This window comes from Aotus nancymaae, unplaced genomic scaffold (genome assembly GCF_030222135.1).
Source record: "Aotus nancymaae isolate 86718 unplaced genomic scaffold, 86718_ANA_hifiasm-v0.15.2.pri h1tg000131l, whole genome shotgun sequence".
Taxonomy (NCBI): domain Eukaryota; kingdom Metazoa; phylum Chordata; class Mammalia; order Primates; family Aotidae; genus Aotus; species Aotus nancymaae.
Genome location: NW_026988546.1, coordinates 6,389,298 through 6,414,555, shown reverse-complemented (window position 1 = coordinate 6,414,555; position 25,258 = coordinate 6,389,298). Strand labels below are relative to the sequence as shown.

The 25,258-nt window shown below is 35.6% G+C and overlaps 1 protein-coding gene across 13 annotated transcripts in view; it reads right to left on the bottom strand.

The window, feature by feature from the left end:
* Positions 1–25,258, bottom strand: part of LOC105710759 (ankyrin repeat domain-containing protein 36B-like) — a 261,940-nt gene that overhangs the window by 114,045 nt on the left and 122,637 nt on the right. For all 13 annotated transcript variants that reach the window (XR_010340719.1, XR_010340718.1, XM_064371315.1 and 10 more), the window contains 23 exons: positions 24,478–24,548; positions 20,043–20,071; positions 19,876–19,948; positions 18,194–18,222; positions 18,027–18,099; positions 15,177–15,205; positions 15,009–15,081; positions 13,385–13,413; positions 13,210–13,282; positions 12,224–12,252; positions 12,057–12,129; positions 10,432–10,460; positions 10,261–10,333; positions 9,273–9,301; positions 9,106–9,178; positions 7,457–7,485; positions 7,286–7,358; positions 5,582–5,610; positions 5,415–5,487; positions 2,874–2,902; positions 2,707–2,779; positions 1,022–1,050; positions 855–927 (listed from right to left, as the gene is read on the bottom strand). Coding sequence is in view for 11 of the 13 variants with exons in the window: in XM_064371315.1 (XP_064227385.1) it covers positions 855–927; positions 1,022–1,050; positions 2,707–2,779; positions 2,874–2,902; positions 5,415–5,487; positions 5,582–5,610; positions 7,286–7,358; positions 7,457–7,485; positions 9,106–9,178; positions 9,273–9,301; positions 10,261–10,333; positions 10,432–10,460; positions 12,057–12,129; positions 12,224–12,252; positions 13,210–13,282; positions 13,385–13,413; positions 15,009–15,081; positions 15,177–15,205; positions 18,027–18,099; positions 18,194–18,222; positions 19,876–19,948; positions 20,043–20,071; positions 24,478–24,548 (1,193 nt within the window). In the remaining 2 variants the exon portion in view is untranslated. The remainder of the gene's footprint in view (positions 1–854; positions 928–1,021; positions 1,051–2,706; positions 2,780–2,873; positions 2,903–5,414; positions 5,488–5,581; positions 5,611–7,285; positions 7,359–7,456; positions 7,486–9,105; positions 9,179–9,272; positions 9,302–10,260; positions 10,334–10,431; positions 10,461–12,056; positions 12,130–12,223; positions 12,253–13,209; positions 13,283–13,384; positions 13,414–15,008; positions 15,082–15,176; positions 15,206–18,026; positions 18,100–18,193; positions 18,223–19,875; positions 19,949–20,042; positions 20,072–24,477; positions 24,549–25,258) is intronic.

Here is a 25,258-nt window from a genome sequence, read left to right as displayed (position 1 = left end):
TATCCCATTTATTCCATAAACATAAGCACATACAATTTACACATTAAAATTAAAAACAAAAATATATATATAAAGTAACACACACACATACACAGACACACACTGTGCTAATCAAAACATCTGATTGGCTTAATATAATAAGGGTAACAAAACAGACCAGAACCTATAAAAGTTAAATATGTTACCAAGTAAAATATTTCATTAGATAAAAACTATACTTCGAATTGACTTTTAAAGCAAAACAAATATTTTAGAGTATCAAAATTGATCTCTTTAAATTGCTAAAAACTATTGAAATTCCAAATCAAAAACTTCAGAGTATCCAAATATAAAAGCAGAAACATCTGAATACACCCTTATTTTTCAGGTCATGTGTGGTGGCTAACTCCTGTAATCCCAGCACTTTGGGAAGCCAAGGCAGACGGATCGCCTGAGGTCAGGAGTTCAAGACCAGCCTGACCAACATGGAGAAACCCCATCTTTACTAAAAATACAAAATTAGCCAGGCATGGTTGTGCATGCCTCTAATCCCAGCTACTCAGGAGGCTGAGGCAGGAGAATCCCTTGAACCCAGGAGGCAGAGGTTGCAAGATTATGCCATTGCACTCCAGCCTGGAAAACAAGAGCGAAATTCCCTTTCAAAAAACAACACAAAACCTTATATTTTAAAAATATACTTTCCTTATGTGTGTAAATCTGATTTTTAAAAACATAAAAAAGATAACAGCTATATTATTTATAAGAAATCCTGAAATAAAACATAAAAAAAAATAATTGAGAATGAAAAGACTATGAGCATTACAAATAGATTAATGTACTCCTTTCCAGAGTTAAATTTGCATTGCAAAGTTTACCTGGCAAGGATGTTTGTACATCCTTCATTTTGATGGCTATATTCAGAACAGAATCTTTATTTTCAGTTGTAACCTGAATGGGTTTTAAAACAAAATGATTAGCACATGATATATGTTGTATAGGATATGATGTTAATAATTAAATATATAAATATAAGAGTAATTACCTTCAAGGTGGGAAGATTTTCAGGATATTCTAACAAGCAAAAAAATATATATATAATCAATCATATGTGAATACGGTAAGGCCAATCATACATTCATGGAGTGTTAGCATCAAACTAAATACTCTTGCTTGTGTTAGTGTAGGATTTCATGTTTTTCTAGTTTATTTCTTTGAGACAGTAACATGACAGAAATACACTGAAGAAAATGAGAATACCGCCTTCAAAAAACATATACTTACAAGTTAAAAAGTGAGATTATGCACCATGTCTATCAATAAAAGAAAGTATTGCTATCAATGTGGATAAGCTAATAAGAGAAATGTGATCTAAAATCAGAGGAGCAACTCATACACCTGGAAATCAATGTCAAAGCAGGTGGTACATACTCCTGCACATCTTTCATGCAAGACATCAGAAGGATTTATACCATTATGCTACAAACATTCATCATGCTCTTTCACTTGCCCAATAACTAAGAAGATACACAATAACAATGACACTTCAGTTGAGTGTATACTTCACATCTCTTCAGTGGAAGTGTCCTGAATTGAGCCGTTTGGATATATGTTTGGTGAATCCTAGTAGATAATATTCCTTATTTATCATAACCATGTGGTGTAATAATGTGCCTACATTTCTTGTATCCTCTAGTTTAGCCTTCTGAAAGTTTCTTCATCCACTCATGGCAAGAAGATAAAATATATAAACCCCATCAAAAAGTACAATAAATTATACATACTTATACAAAATGGAATTGCTATAGGCATTAGATATTAATAACCTTTTATATTTGGAAATCAGTACAATATTCATTGAAAGTAACCATTTTAGGATTCAGTTAATGCATTCAACATTACTTTTTTCTAAAATTAGTCTAGTTTGGAGTATCACTTTAATCTATAAAGAATTTTCATTAAATAGCTATTTTAATAAAAAAGCTAGCAAAAAACCTAATGCTTTCATATTAAATTTTAACTCATCTGAATAACTAATAAAAAATATATCTCTGATGTCTGATAGTAATAAACAGGAATAATGAGTCACTGTGGTTTATCCCAATTCTACACTCCTTCCAGATTCCAGTAGTCATTGGAGAAGCCAGAAATCAAATCTGGTAGGCAAATATTCTAAATACATCTGAAGTGAGTTCACCCAGGTTTCCTCAGCAGAAGCCCCAAAATTACCTAAAAAACTTATTCCTTCCCCTCTTTCCTGCCTTGTAATCCCTCTTTCTTGATGAAAATAATTACATCAGTGGTCACATTGCTTCTCATTCTACAGAGTTTATGGATTATTATGACAACTTCTTCCCTCTGGTTTTAGCAGTACCATCAGACATCTATAATTTCTATTACTTCGTCTCTTTCTCCTTCCCCTCTCCAATGAAACATGCTATGAAATAAGAGCAAAATTATGCTGTCCCCTGATCCTTTTATGTCTTGAACTGCTTTCCAATAGTTCTTCTTCCTGATTTCAATGTACAGAAGTCTATAACCTGGCTATTCAGATCATGGCCAAGGACCAGCAGCATCAGCATCACCTGAGAACGTACTAGAAATGCAGAATCTCAGGCCTGCTGAATCAGAATGTGCATTTTCAAAGAGCCCCGTGCTGATTTATTCAGGGGTGGGAAGCCCTCTTCTATCTTTAGTGCACATGACATTAAATATCTATTGCTAAATTACCTGCTCCAGATTTTTCAACAACCGTTATTCCTGTGGCAATATTTGAAAGAGAAACTTTCTTTTTACTTATAGCCTGAATGGAATGAGAAACAAAATAATCAATAAATAATATATACTTCATAGATTATATAATTAGTAATTCAACATATAAATGAAAGAGTCATTACCTTCCAGGCCGGTTGTTTCTGAGAAGACACTGAAAAGCAAAATGGATATATAATCAATCATATGTAACTATGATAAAGCCAACCATACATTAATGCAGTGTTAGCATCAAGCTGTATCCTCCTGCCTGTACTGAAGCAGGAGATGAGGGCAGAAAAACAAATTTTCCTCCTTGCCTTTGGTATAAGCAAACTTCCCTGAGTCCTTCCCCCTCCTGTGGAACTGTACCCTGCTCTGCAAGTTTTATGAGTTTATAGATTCTTGTATTCTTGTTCTCTATAGCTAATAACTGCAAGTTTTCTGTTTTTCATCTAAGCAGCACAGTGAAGGTCATGAGATACGTCTGAGCAAGTCTGGATTGCAGCCATCTAGGTGCCATAGCAAAGGATGCAAGATAAGCTTGTGTGAGGCTCTTCAGCAACCTAGATAACGGCCATCTAGGTCACATAGCAAAAGTCGTATGTAAGCCTGAGTTATAGGCTCGTCATTGCTTGATAAACTGCCTTTGTTCTGCTCTTGTATTTTGTGTATAAAAGTCAAGCCCTGGGCCAGGCGTGGTGGCTCACGCCTGTAATCCCAGCACTTTGGGAGGCCGAGGCAGGTGGATCACGAGGTCAAGAGATCGAGACCATCCTAGTCAACATGGTGAAACCCCGTCTCTACTAAAAATACAAAAAATTAGCTGGGCATGGTGGCACGTGCCTGTAATCCCAGCTACTCAGGAGGCTGAGGCAGGGAGAATTGCCTGAACCCAGGAGGCAGAGGTTGCGGTGAGCCAAGATCAAGCCATTGCACTCCAACCTGGGTAACAAGAGTGAAACTCCAACTCAAAAAAAAAAAAAAAAAAAAAGTCAAGCCTTGTCTTTGTTCAGAGCTCAGCCTTTGAATGCAAATCTGTTGAACTGGTGCACACCTTAATGAAATCCTCCTGTTCCACCAATTGGTCTCTCTGGTCTCCTGATTCCCGTAACAGTACTAGTGTAGAATTTGATGTTTTATAGATTATGTCTTTGGGACAGGAACATGAGGAAATATACTGAAGAAAATAGGAATACAGGCTTCCACAAAATATACAGTTATAAAATTACAAAGAGATATTATGCATCATATGTATATTACCAAAATAAAAAGTATCAATATCAATGTGGATATGCTGAGTGATGAGGACCAATGTGATCTAAAATCAGAGGAGCAACTCATACACCTGGGAATCAATGTCAAAGCAGGTGGTACATACTCCCGAATGTCTTTCATGAAAGATATCAGAAGAATTTATACCATTATACTACAAACATTCATCATGCTCTTTAACTTGCCTGATAACTGAAAAGATACACAATCACAATGACACTTCGATTGAATGTACACTTCATGACTCTTCAGTGGAAATGTCCTCAATTGATCAGCCTGGATATATGTTTAGTGAATCTTAGCAGATAATATTCATTATTTTTCATACCCATGTGGTGTAATAATGTGCCTACATTTCTTATATCCTGTAGTTTAGCCTTTCTGAAAGTTTCTTCATCCACTCATGACAACCAGGTATAATATAAAAGCCTCAAGAAAAAGTATCGTTATCGATTTTGACATATTTCTACAAAATAAAACTCCTACACAGATTAGTTATTAACAAGCTTTTACATTCAAAAATCATTCCAATATTCATTGAAAAAAAAATTTTAAAAGTCAATTAATAAATTCAACATTATTGTTGTTTCTAAAATAGTCTTGTTTAAAGTATCATGTTATTCTCTAAGGAATTTTCATTAAATAGCTATTTTATCCAAGAGTTAGCTCCCTGAACAACGAAGACAATATATTCATATTCAAATTTATCTAATTTGTATAACTAAAATCAACAAAACATGTATTTCTGATGCCTAAGAGTAATATAGAAGAGTAATAAGTCAGGGTGGTTAATGCCAATTATAGCACTTTTTCTTGCTTCAAGTCATTCCTGGAGCAGCCAAAATCAAATCTTCTTATATGTAAATATTCAAAATGAATGTGAAATGAGTTCATTCAGGTTTCCTCAGCAGATATCCCAAAATTAAATAAATAACTTCTTTTTTTCCCTCCTTCCTGACTCACATTTCCTCTTTCTTGAGGAAAATAATTACTACATCAGTGATTTCCTTAGTTCTCATTCTACAATGTTCATGTGTCATTATGATCACTTCTTCCCTCTAATTCTAGCAATACTATCTGGTGCCTACAATTTCTTTTACTTCATCTCTTTCTCCTTTCTCTGTTTATGAAAACATAGCTGTAGATGTAAAGCAAATTATGCTGCCGCTGAGACTGTTACATCTTGAACTGCTCTCTGATGGCTCTTCTTTCCAATTACAATGTAGAAAGGTCTATAATCTTACTATTTAGATCATGGCCAAGGAACAGCAGCACCAACATCTCCCAAGAATCTCAGCCCTGCTGAATCAGAATGTACAGCTTCAATGAGCCACCCACTCATTTATTTTGGGGAAAAGGCATTCTCTTCTATCTTGAGTAAACATGACATTAATTGTGAATTGCAAAATTACCTGTCTCAGATTTTTGCCCATCCTTTATTTCTGTGGCTATATTCAAAACAGAATCTTTCTTGTCAATTGTAGCCTGAATGGGATGTAAAACAAAATAATCAATACATAAAATATATTTCATAGACTATACAGTTAATAGTTCAAAATATAAATGAGAGTGTAATTACCTTTAAGTCCAGCTGTTTCTGAGAATACACTGAAATCAAAAGGGATATGTAATCAATCATATGTAAATGTAATAAAGGTGTCCATGTATTCATGTAGTATTAGCACCAAGCTGTATCCTCCTGCCTGTATTACTGGATGTTTAGATGTTTTACACTTTGTGTCTTGAAACAGGATCATGACAGAAATACACAGAAGAAAATAGATATAAAGGTTTCACAAAACATAAACTTCCAATTTCAAAAGTAATAATATTTTCATATGTCTATTACTACAATAAAAACTTGTTATTATCAATGTGGATATGCTGAGTAATGAGGACCAATGTGATGTAATATCAGAGAGGCAACACATACACCTGGGAATCAATGTCAAAGCAGATGGTAAAGGCTCTCGTATGTTTTTCATGCAAGACATTGGAAGGATTTATACCATCATACAACAAATATTCATCATGCTTTTTGACCTGCCTGATAATTAAGCAGGTACAAAATGACAATGACACTTTAGTTGAATGTACACTTCATAACTTCTCAGTGGAAGTATCCTGAATTGATCAACTTACATATATGTTTGGTGAATTCTACTATATAATATTCTTTATTTCTCATATCCATGTGGTGTAATAATGTGACTACATTTCTGGCATCCTCTAGTATAGCCTTCAGAAAGTTTCTTAATCCACTCGTGGCAAGAAGACATAATACATAAACCTCACAAAAAAGTATGACAAATTATTAAATTTGACATACATATACAAAATAAAGTTACTACAAGGATTAGATGTGAGGAAGCTTTACATTTAGAAATCACTCCCATATTCATAGAAATAACTACTTTAAGAGTCAATTAATGAATTCAACATTATTATTTCTAAAAAGTTCTGGTTTGAAGTATAATGTTGTTCTCTAAAGCATTTTCATAAATTACTTTTTTATCCAAAAGTTAGCTCTTTGATAAAAGAAGACTAAGTATGCATATTCATGTTTATCCCATTTGAATAATATCAACAAAACATATATCTCTGATGCCTAATAGTAACGTAGAAAAGTAATGAGTCAGGGTGGTTTATCTCATTTCTAACACACTTTCCTGCCTCCAGTAGTTCCCAGAGAAGCCAAAATCCAATCTTCTTTAATGCAAATATTCTAAATTCATCTGAAGGGAGTTCACTCAGGTTTCCTCAGCAGAATCCTCAAAATTACATGAATAACTTCTCCTTTTCCCTCTTTCGTGCCTCACAATCTCTCTTCCATAAGGAAAGTAATTACTAAATCAGTAGTGTCCTTAGTTGTTGTGCTACACTGTTTATGGGTTATTATGATCACTTCTTCCCCGTTTTGGCAATATCGTCTGAGGCCTATAATTTCTATTATTTCGTCTCCTTCTCTTTCCCCTCTTGATGAAAACATGCTGCAGAACTAAAGAAAAATTATGCTGTCCCCTGAGTCTGGTATGTCTTCAACTGCTCTTTAATGGTTCTTCTTCCCAATTTCAATGTAGGGAAGACTATAATCTTACTACTCAGATCAAGGCCAAGGACCAGCAGCATCAGCGTCAACCAAGAAATTATTACGAATGCAGAATCCCAGGCCTCCTCAATCAGAATGTGCGGCTTCACTGAGCCTTCCGCTGATTTGTTCAAAAAATAGAAGTTCTCTTCAGTCTTGAGGGAACACGACATTAAATGTGTATTGCAAAATTACCTGTCCCAGATTGGTCTCCATCCTTTACTTCGCTGGCTATAACTGCAACAGATGTTTTCTTGTCACTTGGAGCCTGAATGGGATTTGAAACAAAATAATCAATACATTAAGTATATTTCATAGAGTATATATAGAGTTGATAATTAAAAATATAAATGAGAGTGTAATTACCTTCGAGGCTGGTTGTTTCACAGAAGACACTGAAAATAAAAAGGGATATATAATCAATGATACGTAAATACGATAAAGTTAACCATACATTCGTGCAGTGTTAGCATCAAGCTTTATCCCCCTGCTTGTATTAGCGTAGGCTTTGATGTTTCATACTTTGTGTTTTGGAACAGGAACATGACAGAAATACACTGAGGAGAACAGAAATACAGGCTTCATGAAACATACACTCACCGATCTAAAATCAGAGGAGCAACTCATACACCTGGGAATCAATATCAAAGCAGGAGGTACTATTCCCGCATGTCTTTCATGCAACACATCAGAAGAATTTATACCATTGTACTACAAATATTCATCAGGCTCTGTAACTTGCCCGACAACGGAGAAGGTACACAATTACAATGACACTTCAGTTGAATGTATACTTCATAGTATACATTCATATTCATACTTCATGTCTCTGCAGGGGAAAGGTCCTCAATAGATCAGCTTGGATGTATGTTTGGTGAATACGCGTACATAATATTCATTATTACTCACACCCATGTGGTGTAATAATTTTCAACATTTCTGATATCCTCTAGTTTAGCTTTCTGGAAGTTTCTTCACACACTCATGCAACACGATATGACACATAAGCCTCAATATACAGTATCAGCCTTTATCGGTTTTGACATACTTCTACTAAAAAAACTACTACAAGCATTAGATATTAATAAGTTTTACATTCAGATATCACTCCAATATTCATTGAAAATAACCATTTTTGGAGGCAGTAAATGAATTCAACATAATTTTTGTTTCTAAAATAGTCTTCTTTGAGGTATCATGTTATCCTCTAAAGAAATTTCATTAAATAGCTATTTTATCTAAGAGTTAGCTCCTTGAACAATGGAGCCAATGTATTCATACTCTAGCTTATCTTATTTTTAATAATTAAAATCAACAAAACATCTATCTCTGATGCCTAATAGCAACAAAGAAGAGTAATGATTCACCGAGGTTTAGCCCAGTTCTAGCACTCTTTCCTGTTTCTGGTAGTTTCTGGAGCAGCCAAAATCAAATCTTCTTTTACGCAAATATTCTAAATAAATCCAAAGTGAGTTCACTCACGTTTCCTCAGCAGAAACCCCTAAATTACATACATAACCTCTTCTTTTCCCTCCTTGCTGCCTCACAATCCCTCTTCCTTGGAGAAAATAATTTTTGCATCAATGGTCTCATTAGTTCTCTCATTCTACAGTGTTTATGGGTTATTACAATCACTTCTTCCCTCCGGTTTCAGCAAAACAACCTAGTGTCTATCATCCCTATTACTACATCTCTTTTTCCTTTCCTTCCTGAAGAAAACATGCTGTAGAATTAAGGCAAAATTATGCTGTTCCTTGAGCTTGCTATGTCTTGAATTGCTCTTCAGAGGTTCTTCTATTTAATTTCAATGTAGAAAAGTTTATAATCGTACTACTCAGATCATGGACAAGGACCAGCAGCATCACTGGTGCTAAATAACTTATTACAAATGCAGAATCTCAGGCTTCCTGAATCACAATGTACACTTTCAATGAGCCCCCTGCTGATTTATTTGGGAAGGGAAGTTCCCTTTTATCCTGAGTGAACATGACATTAAATGCGTATTGCAGAATTACCTGTCTCAGATTTTGATCCATCCTTTTTATCTGTGGCTGGATTCGAAACAGGGTCTTTCTTTTTACGTGTAACCTGAATGGGATTTGAAGCAAAATAATCAGCACATAAAGTATATTTCACAGACTATACAGTTAATAGTTCAAAATACAAATGAGAGTGTAATTACCTTCCAGGGCCATTTTTTCTGAGAAGACACTGAAAAGAGAAAGGGATACATAATAAATCATATGTAAATATGATAAAGATATCCATACATTGATGCAGTGTTAGCATCAACCTGTATTTTCCTGCCTGTATTAGTGTAGGCTTTGATGTTCTATACTTTGTGTCTTGGGACAGCAACATGACAGAAACACACAGAAGAAAACAGGAAAACAGGCTTCCAAGAGTTAGCTCCTTGAACAACAAAGACAATGTATTCATATTCAAGTTTATCTCATTTTTATAGCTAAAACAAAAAAATACATCTCTCTGTTACCTAACAGTAATAAAGAGGAGCAATGAGTCAGTGTGGTTTATCTCAATTCCAGCACTCTTTCTGCTTCCAGTAGTTCCTGGAGCAGCCACAGTCAATCTTCTTTTATGCAAATATTCTAAACGCTTCTGAAGGGAGTTCACTCAGGTTTCCTCAGCAGAATCCCCAAAACTGCATAAATAACTTCTTCTATTCCCTCCTTCCTGCCTCACAATCTCTCTTCCTTAAGGAAACTAATTACTCCATCAGTGGTGTCCTTAGTTGTTGTTCTACAGTGTTTACGGGTTATTACGATCACTTCTTCCCCCTGGTTTTGGCAATATGGTCTGATGCCTATAGTTTATATTACGTCATCTCCTTCTCTTTGCCTTCTTGATGAAAACATGCTGTAGAACTAAAGCAAAATTATGCTGTCCCCTGAGTCTGGTATGTCTTCAACTGCTCTTTAATGGTTCTTCTTCCCAATTTCAATGTAGGGAAGTCTATAATCTTACTACTCAGATCAAGGCCAAGGACCAGCAGCATCAGCGTCAACCGAGAAATTATTACGAATGCAGAATCCCAGGCCTGCTCAATCACAATGTGCAGCTTCACTGAGCCTTCCGCTGATTTGTTCAAAAAATAGAAGTTCTCTTCAGTCTTGAGGGAACATAACATTAAATGTGTATTGCAAAATTACCTGTCCCAGATTGGTCTCCATCCTTTACTTCGCTGGCTATAACTGCAACAGATGTTTTCTTGTCACTTGGAGCCTGAATGGGATTTGAAACAAAATAATCAATACATTAAGTATATTTCATAGAGTATATATAGAGTTAATAATTAAAAATATAAATGAGAGTGTAATTACCTTCGAGGCTGGTTGTTTCACAGAAGACACTGAAAAGAAAAAGGGTTATATAATCAATCATATGTAAATACGATAAAGTTAACCATACATTCGTGCAGTGTTAGCATCAAGCTTTATCCCCCTGCCTGTATTAGCGTAGGCTTTGATGTTTCATACTTTGTGTTTTGGAACAGGAACATGACAGAAATACACTGAGGAGAACAGAAATACAGGCTTCATGAAACATACACTCACCGATCTAAAATCAGAGGAGCAACTCATACACCTGGGAATCAATGTCAAAGCAGGTGGTACTATTCCCGCATGTCTTTCATGCAACACATCAGAAGAATTTATACCATTGTACTACAAATATTCATCAGGCTCTGTAACTTGCCCGACAACGGAGAAGGTACACAATTACAATGACACTTCAGTTGAATGTATACTTCATGTCTCTGCAGGGGAAAGGTCCTCAATAGATCAGCTTGGATATATGTTTGGTGAATACGCGTACATAATATTCATTATTACTCACACCCATGTGGTGTAATAATTTTCAACATTTCTGGTATCCTCTAGTTTAGCTTTCTGGAAGTTTCTTCACACACTCATGCAACACGATATGACACATAAGCCTCAATAAACAGTATCAGCCTTTATCGCTTTTGACATACTTCTACTAAAAAAAAACTACTACAAGCATTGGATATTAATAAGTTTTACATTCAGATATCACTCCAATATTCATTGAAAATAACCATTTTTGGAGGCAGTAAATGAATTCGACATAATTTTTGTTTCTAAAATAGTCTTCTTTGAGGTATCATATTATCCTCTAAAGAAATTTCATTAAATAGCTATTTTATCCAAGAGTTAGCTCCTTGACCAATGGAGCCAATGTATTCATATTCTAGCTTATCTAATTTTTAATAATTAAAATCAACAAAACATCTATCTCTGATGCCTAATAGCAACAAAGAAGAGTAATGAGTCACCGTGGTTTATCCCAGTTCTAGCACTCTTTCCTGTTTCTGGTAGTTTCTGGAGCAGCCAAAATCAAATCTTCTTTTACGCAAATATTCTAAATAAATCCAAAGTGAGTTCACTCACGTTTCCTCAGCAGAAACCCCTAAATTACATACATAACCTCTTCTTTTCCCTCCTTGCTGCCTCACAATCCCTCTTCCTTGGAGAAAATAATTTTTGCATCAATGGTCTCATTAGTTCTCCCATTCTACAGTGTTTATGGGTTATTACAATCACTTCTTCCCTCCGGTTTCAGCAAAACAACCTAGTGTCTATCATCCCTATTACTACATCTCTTTTTCCTTTCCTTCCTGAAGAAAACATGCTGTAGAATTAAGGCAAAATTATGCTGTCCCTTGAGCTTGCTATGTCTTGAATTGCTCTTCAGAGGTTCTTCTATTTAATTTCAATGTAGAAAAGTTTATAATCGTACTACTCAGATCATGGACAAGGACCAGCAGCATCACTGGTGCTAAATAACTTATTACAAATGCAGAATCTCAGGCTTCCTGAATCACAATGTACACTTTCAATGAGCCCCCTGCTGATTTATTTGGGAAGGGAAGTTCCCTTTTATCCTGAGTGAACATGACATTAAATGCGTTTTGCAGAATTACCTGTCTCAGATTTTGATCCATCCTTTTTATCTGTGGCTGGATTCGAAACAGGGTCTTTCTTTTTACGTGTAACCTGAATGGGATTTGAAGCAAAATAATCAGCACATAAAGTATATTTCACAGACTATACAGTTAATAGTTCAAAATACAAATGAGAGTGTAATTACCTTTGAGGCCCGTTCCTTCTGAGAGGACACTGAAAAGAGAAAGGGATACATAATAAATCATATGTAAATATGATAAAGATATCCATACATTGATGCAGTGTTAGCATCAACCTGTATTTTCCTGCCTGTATTAGTGTAGGCTTTGATGTTTTATACTTTCTGTCTTGGGACAGGAATGTGACAGAAAAACACTGAAGAAAACAGGAAATCAGGCTTCCAAGAGTTAGCTCCTTGAACAACAAAGACAATGTATTCATATTCAAGTTTATCTCATTTTTATAACTAAAACAAAAAAATATATATCTCTGTTGCCTAACAGTAACAAAGAGGAGCAATGAGTCAGTGTGGTTTATCTCAATTCCAGCACTCTTTCTGCTTCCAGTAGTTCCTGGAGCAGCCACAGTCAAATCTTCTTTTATGTAAATATTCTAAATGCATCTGAAGGGAGTTCACTCAGGTTTCCTCAGCAGAATCCCCAAAATTGCATAAATACCTTCTTTTTTTCCCTCCTTCCTGCCTCACAATCTCTCTTCCTTAAGGAAAGTAATTACTCCATCAGTGGTGTCCTTAGTTCTTGTTCTACAGTGTTTATGGGTTATTACCATCACTTCTTCCCTCTGGTTTTGGCAATATCGTCTGAGGCCTATAATTTCTATTACTTCATCTCCTCTTTTCCCTCTTGATGAAAACATGCTGTAGAACTAAAGCAAAATTATGCTGTCCCCTGAGTCTGGTATGTCTTCAACTGCTCTTTAATGGTTCTTCTTCCCAATTTCAATGTAGGGAAGTCTATAATCTTACTACTCAGATCAAGGCCAAGGACCAGCAGCATCAGCGTCAACCGAGAAATTATTATGAATGCAGAAACCCAGGCCTGCTCAATCACAATGTGCAGCTTCACTGAGCCTTCCGCTGATTTGTTCAAAAAATAGAAGTTCTCTTCAATCTTGAGGGAACATGACATTAAATGTGTATTGCAAAATTACCTGTCCCAGATTTGTCTCCATCCTTTACTTCTCTGGCTATAACTGAAACAGATGTTTTCTTGTCACGTGGAGCCTGAATGGGATTTGAAACAAAATAATCGATACATTAAGTATATTTCATAGACTATATATAGAGAGAGTGAATAATTAAAAATATAAATGAGAGTGTAATTACCTTCGAGGCTGGTTGTTTCACAGAAGACACTGAAAAGAAAAAGGGATATATAATCAATCATATGCAAATACGATAAAGTTAACCACACCTTCATGCAGTGTTAGCATCAAGCTTTATCCCCCTGCCTGTATTAGCGTAGGCTTTGATGTTTCATACTTTGTGTTTTGGAACAGGAACATGACAGAAATACACTGAGGAGAACAGAAATACAGGCTTCATGAAACATACACTCACCGATCTAAAATCAGAGGAGCAACTCATACACCTGGGAATCAATGTCAAAGCAGGAGGTACTATTCCCACATGTCTTTCATGCAACACATCAGAAGAATTTATACCATTGTACTACAAATATTCATCAGGCTCTGTAACTTGCCCGACAACTGAGAAGGTACACAATTACAATGACACTTCAGTTGAATGTATACTTCATGTCTCTGCAGGGGAAAGGTCCTGAATAGATCAGCTTGGATATATGTTTGCTGAATACTCGTACATAATATTCATTATTACTCACACCCATGTGGTGTAATAATTTTCAACATTTCTGGTATCCCCTAGTTTAGCTTTCTGGAAGTTTCTTCACACACTCATGCAACACGATATGACACATAAGCCTCAATAAACAGTATCAGCCTTTATCGGTTTTGACATACTTCTACTAAAAAAAAATACTACAAGCATTGGATATTAATAAGCTTTTACATTCAGATATTACTCCAATATTCATCAAAATAACCATTTTTGGAGGCAGTAAATGAATTCAACATAATTTTTGTTTCTAAAATAGTCTTCTTAGAGGTATCATGTTATCCTCTAAAGAAATTTCATTAAATAGCTATTTTATCCAAGAGTTAGCTCCTTGACCAATGGAGCCCATGTATTCATATTCTAGTTTATCTTACTTTTAATAATTAAAATCAACAAAACATCTATCTCTGATGCCTAATAGCAACAAAGAAGAGTAATGAGTCACCGTGGTTTATCCCAGTTCTAGCACTCTTTCCTGTTTCTGGTAGTTTCTGGAGCAGTCAAAATCAAATCTTGTTTTACGCAAATATTCTAAATAAATCCAAAGTGAGTTCACTCATGTTTCCTCAGCAGAAACCCCTAAATTACATACATAACCTCTTCTTTTCCCTCCTTGCTGCCTCACAATCCCTCTTCCTTGGAGAAAATAATTTTTGCATCAATGGTCTCATTAGTTCTCTCATTCTACAGTGTTTATGGTTTATTACAATCACTTCTTCCCTCTGGTTTCAGCAAAACAACCTAGTGTCTATCATCTCTATTACTACATCTCTTTTTCCTTTCCTTCCTGAAGAAAACATGCTGTAGAATTAAAGCAAAAATACGCTGTCCCTTGAGCTTGCTATGTCTTGAATTGCTCTTCAGAGGTTCTTCTATTTAATTTCAATGTAGAAAAGTTTATAATTGTACTACTCAGATCACGGACAAGGACCAGCAGCATCACTGGTGCTAAATAACTTATTACAAATGCAGAATCTCAGGCTTCCTGAATCACAACGTACACTTTCAATGAGCCCCCTGTTGATTTATTTGGGAAGGGAAGTTCCCTTTTATCCTGAGTGAACATGACATTAAATGTGTATTGCAGAATTACCTGTCTCAGATTTTGATCCATCCGTTTCTTCTGTGGCTGTATTCGAAACAGGATCTTTCTTGTGACGTTTAACCTGAATGCAAATTTGAAGCAAAATAATCAGCACATAAAGTATATTTCACAGACCATACAGTTAATAGTTCAAAATACAAATGAGAGTGTAATTACCTTCCAGGCCCATTTTTTCTGAGAAGCCTCTGAAAAGAAAAAGGGATACATAATAAATCATATGTAAATATGATAAAGATATCCATACATTGATGCAGTGTTAGCATCAACCTGTATTTTCCTGCCTGTATTAGTGTAGGCTTTGATGTTTCATACTTTGTGTGTTGGAGGTGGAACATGACAGAAATGCACTGAGGAGAACAGAAATACAGGTGTCATGAAACATACTTATAATTTCAAACGTGATATTTTTCTTTATATGTCTATTACCACAATAAAACAGTGTCATTATGCATGTGGATATGCCGAGTGATGAGGAAAACATGTGATCAAAATCAGAGGAGCAACTCATATGTCTGGGAATCAATGTCAAAGCATGTGGTAAATCCTCCTGCATGTCATGTCTTTCATGCAAGACATCAGTAGGGTTTATACCATTATACTACAAATATTCATCATGCTCTTCTACTTGCCTGATAATTGAGCAGGTGCACAATGACTATGATGCTTTATTTGAATGTATGCTTGACAACTACTCAGTGGAAGTGTCCCAGAACGATCAGCTTGGATATAGGTTTGGTGAATCCTAGTATATAATATTCTTTATTTCTCATACTCATGTGGTATAATAATGTGCCTACATTTCTTGCATCCTCTAGTTTAATCTTCAGAAATTTTCTTCATTCACTCATGGCAAGAAGACATAATATATTAACCTCTTCAAAAAGTATAATAAATTATCAAATTTGACATACTTATACCAAATAATGTTGCTACAAGGATTAGATATGAATAAGCTTTTACATTTCAATCTCACTCCAATATTCACTGAAAATAAACTGTTTAGGAGTCAATTAATGATTTCAAATTATTTTCTTTCCAATATGGTCTGGTTTGAAGTATTACGTTTTTACCTAAATAATTTTTATTAAATTGATATTTGATCCAAAGTTAGCTCCTCGAAAAACAATGTCAATGTATGTATATTCATGTTTATCTCATTTGAATAACTAATATCAACAAAACATATATCTCTGATGCCCAAGAGTAACAAAGGCTAGTATAGACAAAGACAGGATAGAATATTAAAAACATAAAAGGACACAGTGGCTTGTTAATATAATCTCAGCTACTCAGAAGGCTGAGACAGAAGTATCACTTGAGCATCCCAGGAGTTTGAGACTAGCCTGGGAAACACAGCAAGATTCTATCTTTATAAAAATAATCATGCAGGCTGGGTGCGGTGGCTTGTGCCTGTAATACCAGCACTTTGGGAGGCCAAAGTAGGTGGAACACTTGAGGTCAGGAGATGAAGACAAGCCTGGTCAACATGGTGAAACCCCATCTCTAATAAAAATACAAAAAGTAGTCAGGTCTGATGGCACACACCTGTCATATGCCTATTTCTAAAACACTGAGTGTCAATAGCAATGTGGATACACCAAGTGATGAGTACCAATGTGATCTAAAATCAGAGGAGCAACTCATACACCTGGGAGTCAATGTCAAAGCAGGTGGTACTATTCCCGCATGTCTTTCATGCAACACATCAGAAGAATTTATACCATTGTACTACAAATATTCATCATGCTCTTTAACTTGCCCGACAACTGAGAAGGTACACAATTACAATGACACTTCAGTTGAATGTATACTTCATGTCTCTGCAGGGGAAAGGTACTAAATAGATCAGCTTGGATGTATGTTTGCCGAATACTCGTACATAATATTCATTATTACTCACAACCATGTGGTGTAATGACTTTCCTACATTTAGGGAATCCTCTACTTGAGCTTTCTGAAAGTTTCATCACACACTCATGCAACACGATATGACACATAAGCCTCAATAAACAGTATCAGCCTTTATCGGTTTTGACATACTTCTACTAAGAAAAACTACTACAAGCATTGGATATTAATAAGCTTTTACATTCAGATATCACTCCAATATTCATTGAAAATAATTTTTGGAGGCAGTAAATGAATTCAACATAATTTTTGTTTCGCAAATAGTCTTCTTTGAGGTATCATGTTATCCTTTAAAGAAATTTCATTAAATAGCTATTTTATCCAAGAGTTAGCTCCTTGACCAATTGGGCCAATGTATTCATATTCTAGTTTATCTTATTTTCAATAATTAAAATCAACAAAACATCTATCTCTGATACCTAATAGCAACAAAGAAGAGTAATGAGTCACCGTGGTTTATCCCAGTTCTAGCACTCTTTCCTGTTTCTGGTAGTTTCTGGAGCAGTCAAAATCAAATCTTTTTTTACGCAAATATTCTAAATAAATCCAAAGTGAGTTCACTCGCGTTTCCACAGCAGAAACCCCTAAATTACATACATAACCTCTTCTTTTCCCTCCTTGCTGCCTCACAATCCCTCTTCCTTGGAGAAAATAATTACTACATCAATGGTCTCATTAGTTCTCTCATTCTACAGTGTTTATGGTTTATTACAATCACTTCTTCCCTCTGGTTTCAGCAAAACAACCTAGTGTCTATCATCTCTATTACTACATCTCTTTTTCCTTTCCTTCCTGAAGAAAACATGCTGTAGAATTAAAGCAAAATTACGCTGTCCTTTGAGCTTGCTATGTCTTGAATTGCTCTTCAGAGGTTCTTCTATTTAATTTCAATGTAGAAAAGTTTATAACCGTACTACTCAGATCACGGACAACGACCAGCAGCATCACTGGTGCTAAATAACTTATTACAAATGCAGAATCTCAGGCTTCCTGAATCACAACGTACACTTTCAATGAGCCCCCTGCTGATTTATTTGGGAAGGGAAGTTCCCTTTTTTCTTGAGTAAACATGACATTAAATGTGTATTGCAAAATTACCTGTCCCAGATTTTGATTCATCCTTTTTTTCTGTGGCTGCATTTGAAACAGGATCTTTCTCATCATGTGTAGCCTGAATGGGATTTGAAGCAAAATAATCAGCACATAAAGTATATTTCACAGACTATACAGTTAATAGTTCAAAATACAAATGAGAGTGTAATTACCTTTGGGGCCCGTTCTTTCTGAGAAGACACTGAAAAGAGAAAGGGATACATAATAAATCATATGTAAATATGATAAAGATATCCATACATTGATGCAGTGTTAGCATCAACCTGTATTTTCCTGCCTGTATTAGTGTAGGCTTTGATGTTTTATACTTTGTGTCTTGGGACAGCAACATGACAGAAACACACTGAAGAAAACAGGAATATAGGCCTCACAAATTCCAACATAATATAATTTGTCATATATCTACTCCTAAAATAAGAGAGTTTCAATAGCAATGTGGATAGCCTTAGTGATGAGAACCAATGTGATCTAAAATCAGAGGAGCAACTCATAAACCTGGGAATCAATGTCAAAGCAGGTGGTACTATTCCCGCATGTCTTTCATGCAAGACATCAGAAGGATTTATACCATTATACTACAAACATTCATCATGCTCTTTCACTTGCCCAATAACTGAGAAGGTACACAATTACAAGGACACTTCAGTTGAATGTACACTTCACATCTCTTCAGTGGAAGTGTCCCTAATTGATCAGCTTGGATATGTTTGGTGAATCCCAGTAAATAGCATTCATTATTTCTCACGTCCATGTGGTGTAATAATTAGCCCACGTTTCTCATATCCTGTTGTTTAGCTTTCTGAAAGTTTCATGATCCACTCATGACAACAAGATATTATATAAAAACCTCAATAAAAAGTATCATCAATTATCAATTTTGACATACTTCTAAAAAACAAAACCACATTAGATATTAAATGCTTTTACATTCAAAAATTACTCCAAAATGCATTGAAAAACTCATTTTAGAGTATATTAATGAATTCAACAATACTTTTATTTCTAAAAGTCTTGTTTGAAGTACCATATTATTTTCTAAAGAATTTTCATTAAATAGCTATTTTATCGAAGAGTTAGCTCCTTAAACAATAAAGACAATGTATTCATATTCAAGTTTATCTCATTTTGATAACAAAAAATAAAAAAAAGGTATCTCTGTGGCCTAACAGTAACAAAGAGGAGCAATGAGTCAGTGTGGTTTATCTCAATTCCAGCACTCTTTCTGCTCCCAGTAATTCCTGGAGCAGCCACAGTCAAATCTTCTTTTATGCAAATATTCTAAATGCATCTGAAGGGAGTTCACTCAGGTTTCCTCAGCAGAATCCCCAAAATTACATGACTAACTTCTTCTTTTCCCTCCTTCCTGCCTCACAATCTCTCCTCCTTAAGGAAAGTAATTACTCCATCAGTGGTGTCCTTAGTTGTTCTACAGTGTTTACGGGTTATTACGATCACTTCTTCCCTCTGGTTTTGGCAATATGGTCTGATGCCTATAATTTCTATTACTTCATCTCCTTCTCTTTCCCCCTTGATGAAAACATGCTGTAGAACTAAAGCAAAATTATACTGTCCCTGAGTCTGGTATGTCTTCAACTGCTCTTTAATGCTTCTTCTTCCCAATTTCAATGTAGGGAAGTCTATAATCTTACTACTCAGATCAAGGCCAAGGACTAGCAGTACCAGTGTCAACCAAGAAATTATTATTAATGCAGAAGCCCAGGCCTGTTCAATCAGAATGTGCAGCTTCACTGAGCCTTCCACTGATTTATTCAAAAAATAGAAGTTCTCTTCAATCTTGAGGGAACATGACATTAAATGTGTATTGCAAAATTACCTGTCCCAGATTTGTCTCCATCCTTTACTTCTCTGGCTATAACTGAAACAGATGTTTTCTTGTCACTTGGAGCCTGAATGGGATTTGAAACAAAATAATCAATACATTAAGTATATTTCATAGACTATGGAGTTAATAATTAGAAATATAAATGAGAGTGTAATTACCCTGAAGGCTAGTTGTTTCAGAGAAGATACTGAAAAGAAAAAGGGATACATAATCAATCATATGTAAATACGATAAAGTTAACCATACATTCATGTAGTGTTAGCATCAAGCTTTATCCCCCTGCCTGTATTAGCGTAGGCTTTGATGTTTCATACTTTGTGTCTTGGAACAGGAACATGACAGAAATACACCGAACAGAACAGAAATACAGGTGTCATGAAACATACACTTATAATTTCAAATGTGATATTATTCTTTATATGTCTATTACCACAATAAAATAGTGTCATTGTGCATGTGGATATGCTGAGTGATTAGGAATAAATGTGATCTAAAATCAGAGGAGCAACTTATACATCTGGGAATCAATGTCAAAGCAGGTGGTAAATGCTCCTGCATGTCATGTCTTTCATGCAAGACATCAGAAGGATTTGTACCATTATACTACAAATATTCATTGCGCTCTTCTACTTGCCTGATAATTGAGCAGGTGCGCAATGAGTATGACGCTTTAGTTGAATGTACACTTCACAACTCCTCAGTGGACGTGTCCCAGAATGATCAGCTTGGATATAGGTTTGTTGAATCCTAGTATATAATATTCTTTATTCCTCATACCCATGTGGTGTAAGGTCGGTTGCCTCGCCACGAGCTCAGACGCACACGCCTCCCCCTTTTGTCTGAAAGCTTGGACCTGCTCAGGCATGTTCCCTTCTCCCCTTCTCACACAGCCTGGCCTTCCGTTAAAGAACCCAGTATGCAAGCAGAGTCTTGTGATTCTAGCCAACAGCAGTCAAGTCTTTCTAGCCAATAGCAGCCGAGTCTTTCTAGCCAATAGCAGCTGAGTCTTTCTAGCAATAGCAGCCGAGTAATTCTAACCAATAGCAGCCAAGTCCTGTATGCAAACAAAGGCTTGTAACCTTAACCAATAGCAGTCCTGCTGTCCCACAACCAATCGAGCTCCTTCACTCCCTATAAAACCCCACATCTGAGAGGAGTCCGTGCGACTTCTCTGGCCCCTCCTGTTGGACCACAGAACCTCACCCGCGAGCCTGAATAAATTCCTTCATATTGGATCTTCTTGTGTTGGCCTCAGTTTCTTCTTTTTAAACTTGGCAAGAACCCAAGAACAAACCTTACATGTGGTATAACAATGTGTCTACATTTCTTGTATCCTCTAGTTTAATCTTCAGAAACTTTCTTCATTTCACTCATGGCAAGAATATACAATATATAAACCTCTTCAAAAAGTATAATAAATTATCAAATTTAACATACTTATACAAAATAAAGTTGCTACAAGGATAGATATGAATAAGCTTTTACATTTGAAACTCACTCTAATATTCATTGAAAACAAACCTTTTAGGAGTCAATTAATGAATTCAACATTATTTTTGTTTCCAAAATAGTCTAGCTTGAAGTATACTATTCTCTTAAAAATTTTTATTAAATTGCTATTTCATCCAAAAATTAGCTTCTGGAGAAACAAAGTTAATGTATATATATTCATGTTTATCTCATTTGAATAACTAATATCAACAAAACACGTATCTCTGATGCCCAATAGTAAATAAGAGTAGTAATCAGTTACTGTGGTTTATCCTAATTCTAGCACTCTTTACTGCTTCCAGTAGTTCCTGGAGCAGTCAAAGTCAAATCACCTTTTATGCAAATATTCTAAATACATCTGAAGTGAGTTCATTTATACTTGAGTCATAATTTTAAAAATCATTTTCTTTATACTCCTCAAGTCTCCTGATATACCTACATTTTCTGAGTTCAGCAGTTCAGCACTCTTGCCATCTGTTTGTCCAGTTTTGCAAAAACATACACGTCAACAAATAATGTTTCCTAGGAATACAACTAACAATGGATGTGAAGGACCTCTTCAAGAAGAACTACAATCCACTGCTCAAGGAAATAAGAGAGGACACAAACAGATGAAAAATCATTCCATGCTCATGGTTAGGAAGAATCAATATTGTGAAAATGGCCATACTGCCCAAAAGAATTTATAGATTCAATGCTATCTCCATCAAGCTACCTGTGACCCTCTTCACAGAATTTGAAAAAAAACACCTTAAACTTCATATGGAACCAAAAAAGAGCTTGCATAGCCAAGAGAATCCGAAGCAAAACAACAACAACAACAACAAAACAAAGCTGGAGTCATCATGTTACTGACTTCAAACTATATCACAAGGCTACTGTACTCAAAACAGCATGGTACTGGTACCAAAACAGAGATATAGACCAATGGAATAAATAGAGGCCTCTGAAAGAACACCACACAACTATCTGACCTTTGACAAACCAGAGAAAAGCAATGGGGAAAGGATTCCCTATTTAATAAATGGTATTGGGAAAACTGGCTAGCCATGTGCAGAAAGACAAAACTAGATCCCTTCCCCACACCTTATACACAAATTAACTTCAAATGGATATAAAAATTTAAACATGAGGCCTAACACCATAAAAACTCTTGAAGAAAACTTAGGCAATATCATTCGGGACATAGGCATGGGCAAGGACTTCATGAGTAAAACACTAAAAGCAATAGCAACAAAAGCCAAAATAGACAAATGGGAACTAATTAAACTTAAGAGCTTCTGCACAGCAAAACTATCAATAGAGTGAACCGGCGACCAACAGAATGGGAAAAAAGTTTTGCAATCTACCCATCTGACAAAGGGCTAATATCCAGAATCTATGGAGAACTTAAATTTACAAGAAAAAAACAAACAACCTCATCAAAAGAATGGGTGAAGGAAACGAACAGACAATTCTCAAAGGAAGACATTTATGCAGCCAACAAACATATGAAAAAAAGCTTATCATCAGTGGTCATTAGAGAAATGCAAACAAAACCACAATGAGATACCATCCCACGTCAGTTAGAATGGTAATCATTAAAAAATCAGGATACAACAGATGCTGGAGAGCATGTGTAGAAATAGGAATGCTTTTACACTGTTGGTGGGAGTATCAATCAGTTCAACCATTGTAGAAGACAGTGTGGTGATTCCTCAAGGATCTAGAACCAGAAATACTATTTGACCTGGCAATCCCATTACTGGGTATATACCCAAAATTTATAAATTGTTCTATTGCAAAGACACATGCACACATATGATTATCTAAGCACTGTTCACATAGCAAAGACTTGGAAGCAACCCAAATGCCCATCAATGATAGACTGGATAAAGAAAATGTGGCACATATACACCATGGAATTTTATGCAGCCATCAAAAAGAATGTGTTCTTGTTCTCTGCAGGGACATGGATGAAGCTGAAAACGATCATTCTCAGCAAACTAACACGAGAACAAAAAACCACATGCCGCATGTTCTCACTCATAAGTGGGAGTTATGTGGACATAGGGAGGGGAATATTACACACCAGAGCCTGTCAGTGGGTGGAGGGCTGGAGAGGGATAGCATTGGGAGAAATACCTAATGCAGATGACAGGATGATGGATGCAGCAAACCACCATTACGCTATGAAACAAACCTGCACATTCTACACATGAACCCCACAACTTAAAGTATAACTTAAAAAAAGAAGATTGTCACTAAATCTTCTACTGCCATATATTATAGCAAGATACACTCAATTTGAAACAGAATAGGAATATTTGCTGCAGAATTATAGTATATAAAAATACATAAAGGCCTAAAATTAAGTTGGGGCTATAACTGCTGTAAAGAAAATAATTCACATGACAGTCATAAGACTGTCATTTTAGAAAGACCTACATGCAAAACTGGCCCTTCACTGGTGTTTGGAAATTTATATTTTAAAGGTTTCTCACCATTTTCTAACTGAGAAAAGTAGATCACTGTACCTAAACTGTTTGCATAAACAATGTAGTTGACTCTGAACAGCTGCTTTTCTTCTGGAAGTCTGGAACTTTTGCACGTGTGAGAGAGGATGCCTATGTAACTAGCTTCCATAAAATCTTTGGATACTGTGTAAGTCTCTATGAGACTCATAGTGGTAAACAACATTGCACATATGCTGTCAAAATTCAAGGCTACAGGAATTAAGCACATCCTGGTAACTCCACAGGAGGGCTCCTGGAAGCTTGTGCCTGGCTTCCCCCAGATATGCCACATGTCCCTTTGCCCTGAGCTAATTTTATTTTGTATTCTTTCACTGTAACAAATCAAAGCCCTGAGTATGACTGTTTGCTGAATCCTTCTAAGTGAATCACCAAACATAGAGGCAGTCTTGGGAAACCCTGACACAATTGCATTACATGAGATTTTTTTTTTCCTTCACGTGACACAGACGGTTTATTCACACCTCTCCACCCGCCACAGTTCCACATCCCAGCTCATTTAAACAGTGCTTTTTTGTAATCAAAACATCCTTATTCTTTTTTATCTATGGTAATACCATCGAGAGTAATTCACTGTTAGAAATCTTACCTGGATTGCTATTTATAGAAAGCGCTTTAGATTTCTTTTCTTCTTTGTATTCAGAAATTAGTTTGAGAATGCTATGCATAAAATTAATAAAGGAAATTTACATGTTAATACTATTATTAAAAAAATTTACCAAACATACTAAATTACTAGAGTATTTTAAACAGTATCAGGATGTTAATTATCCTATACACTTCTCTTCTGTAAGCTCTACAAACTTCTTAGTACCTTTCGAATTAAATAATAACGACAGGTGAAGTACTCATGAAGTGAAGGCAGTATAGCTCATAAACTAACTCACATCACCTTGACATAATAGAAAGTCACCTTCCTGGCTCTTACTGATAAGTCCTGGCTCTATAGCCTACAGGTATTTCCTGTTAAACAGGTTGCTTCTCTTAGGCGCAATGTCTTCTTCTAGATTGCACTGCCTTCTTTCATGAGGTTGTTTTACATGTTTAATGAAGTAGCATTTTTAACATTCACAGAGAAATAGTAAAGTAGTGGAATCTGTTCTTAAATTTTATTGCTGGAACTATTTTGAAATCCCAAATCAAACCCAATTTGTGTTTTTTCATAGGTTCTAATATTCAAATGCTTCAGTTTAAGAAAAATGTTGTCCTAATTTTGTTTATTGTTCTATTATTTGTGGCTTATAATTCAGGGCATCTCAATTATTTCATAATTTGTAAATCAATTTATTTATGAATACATTATTTCATTAAAATAGGTAACATGATTGTCCACTATTACTGAGCTCATCAATTCCAAGGAGAGAAAACTA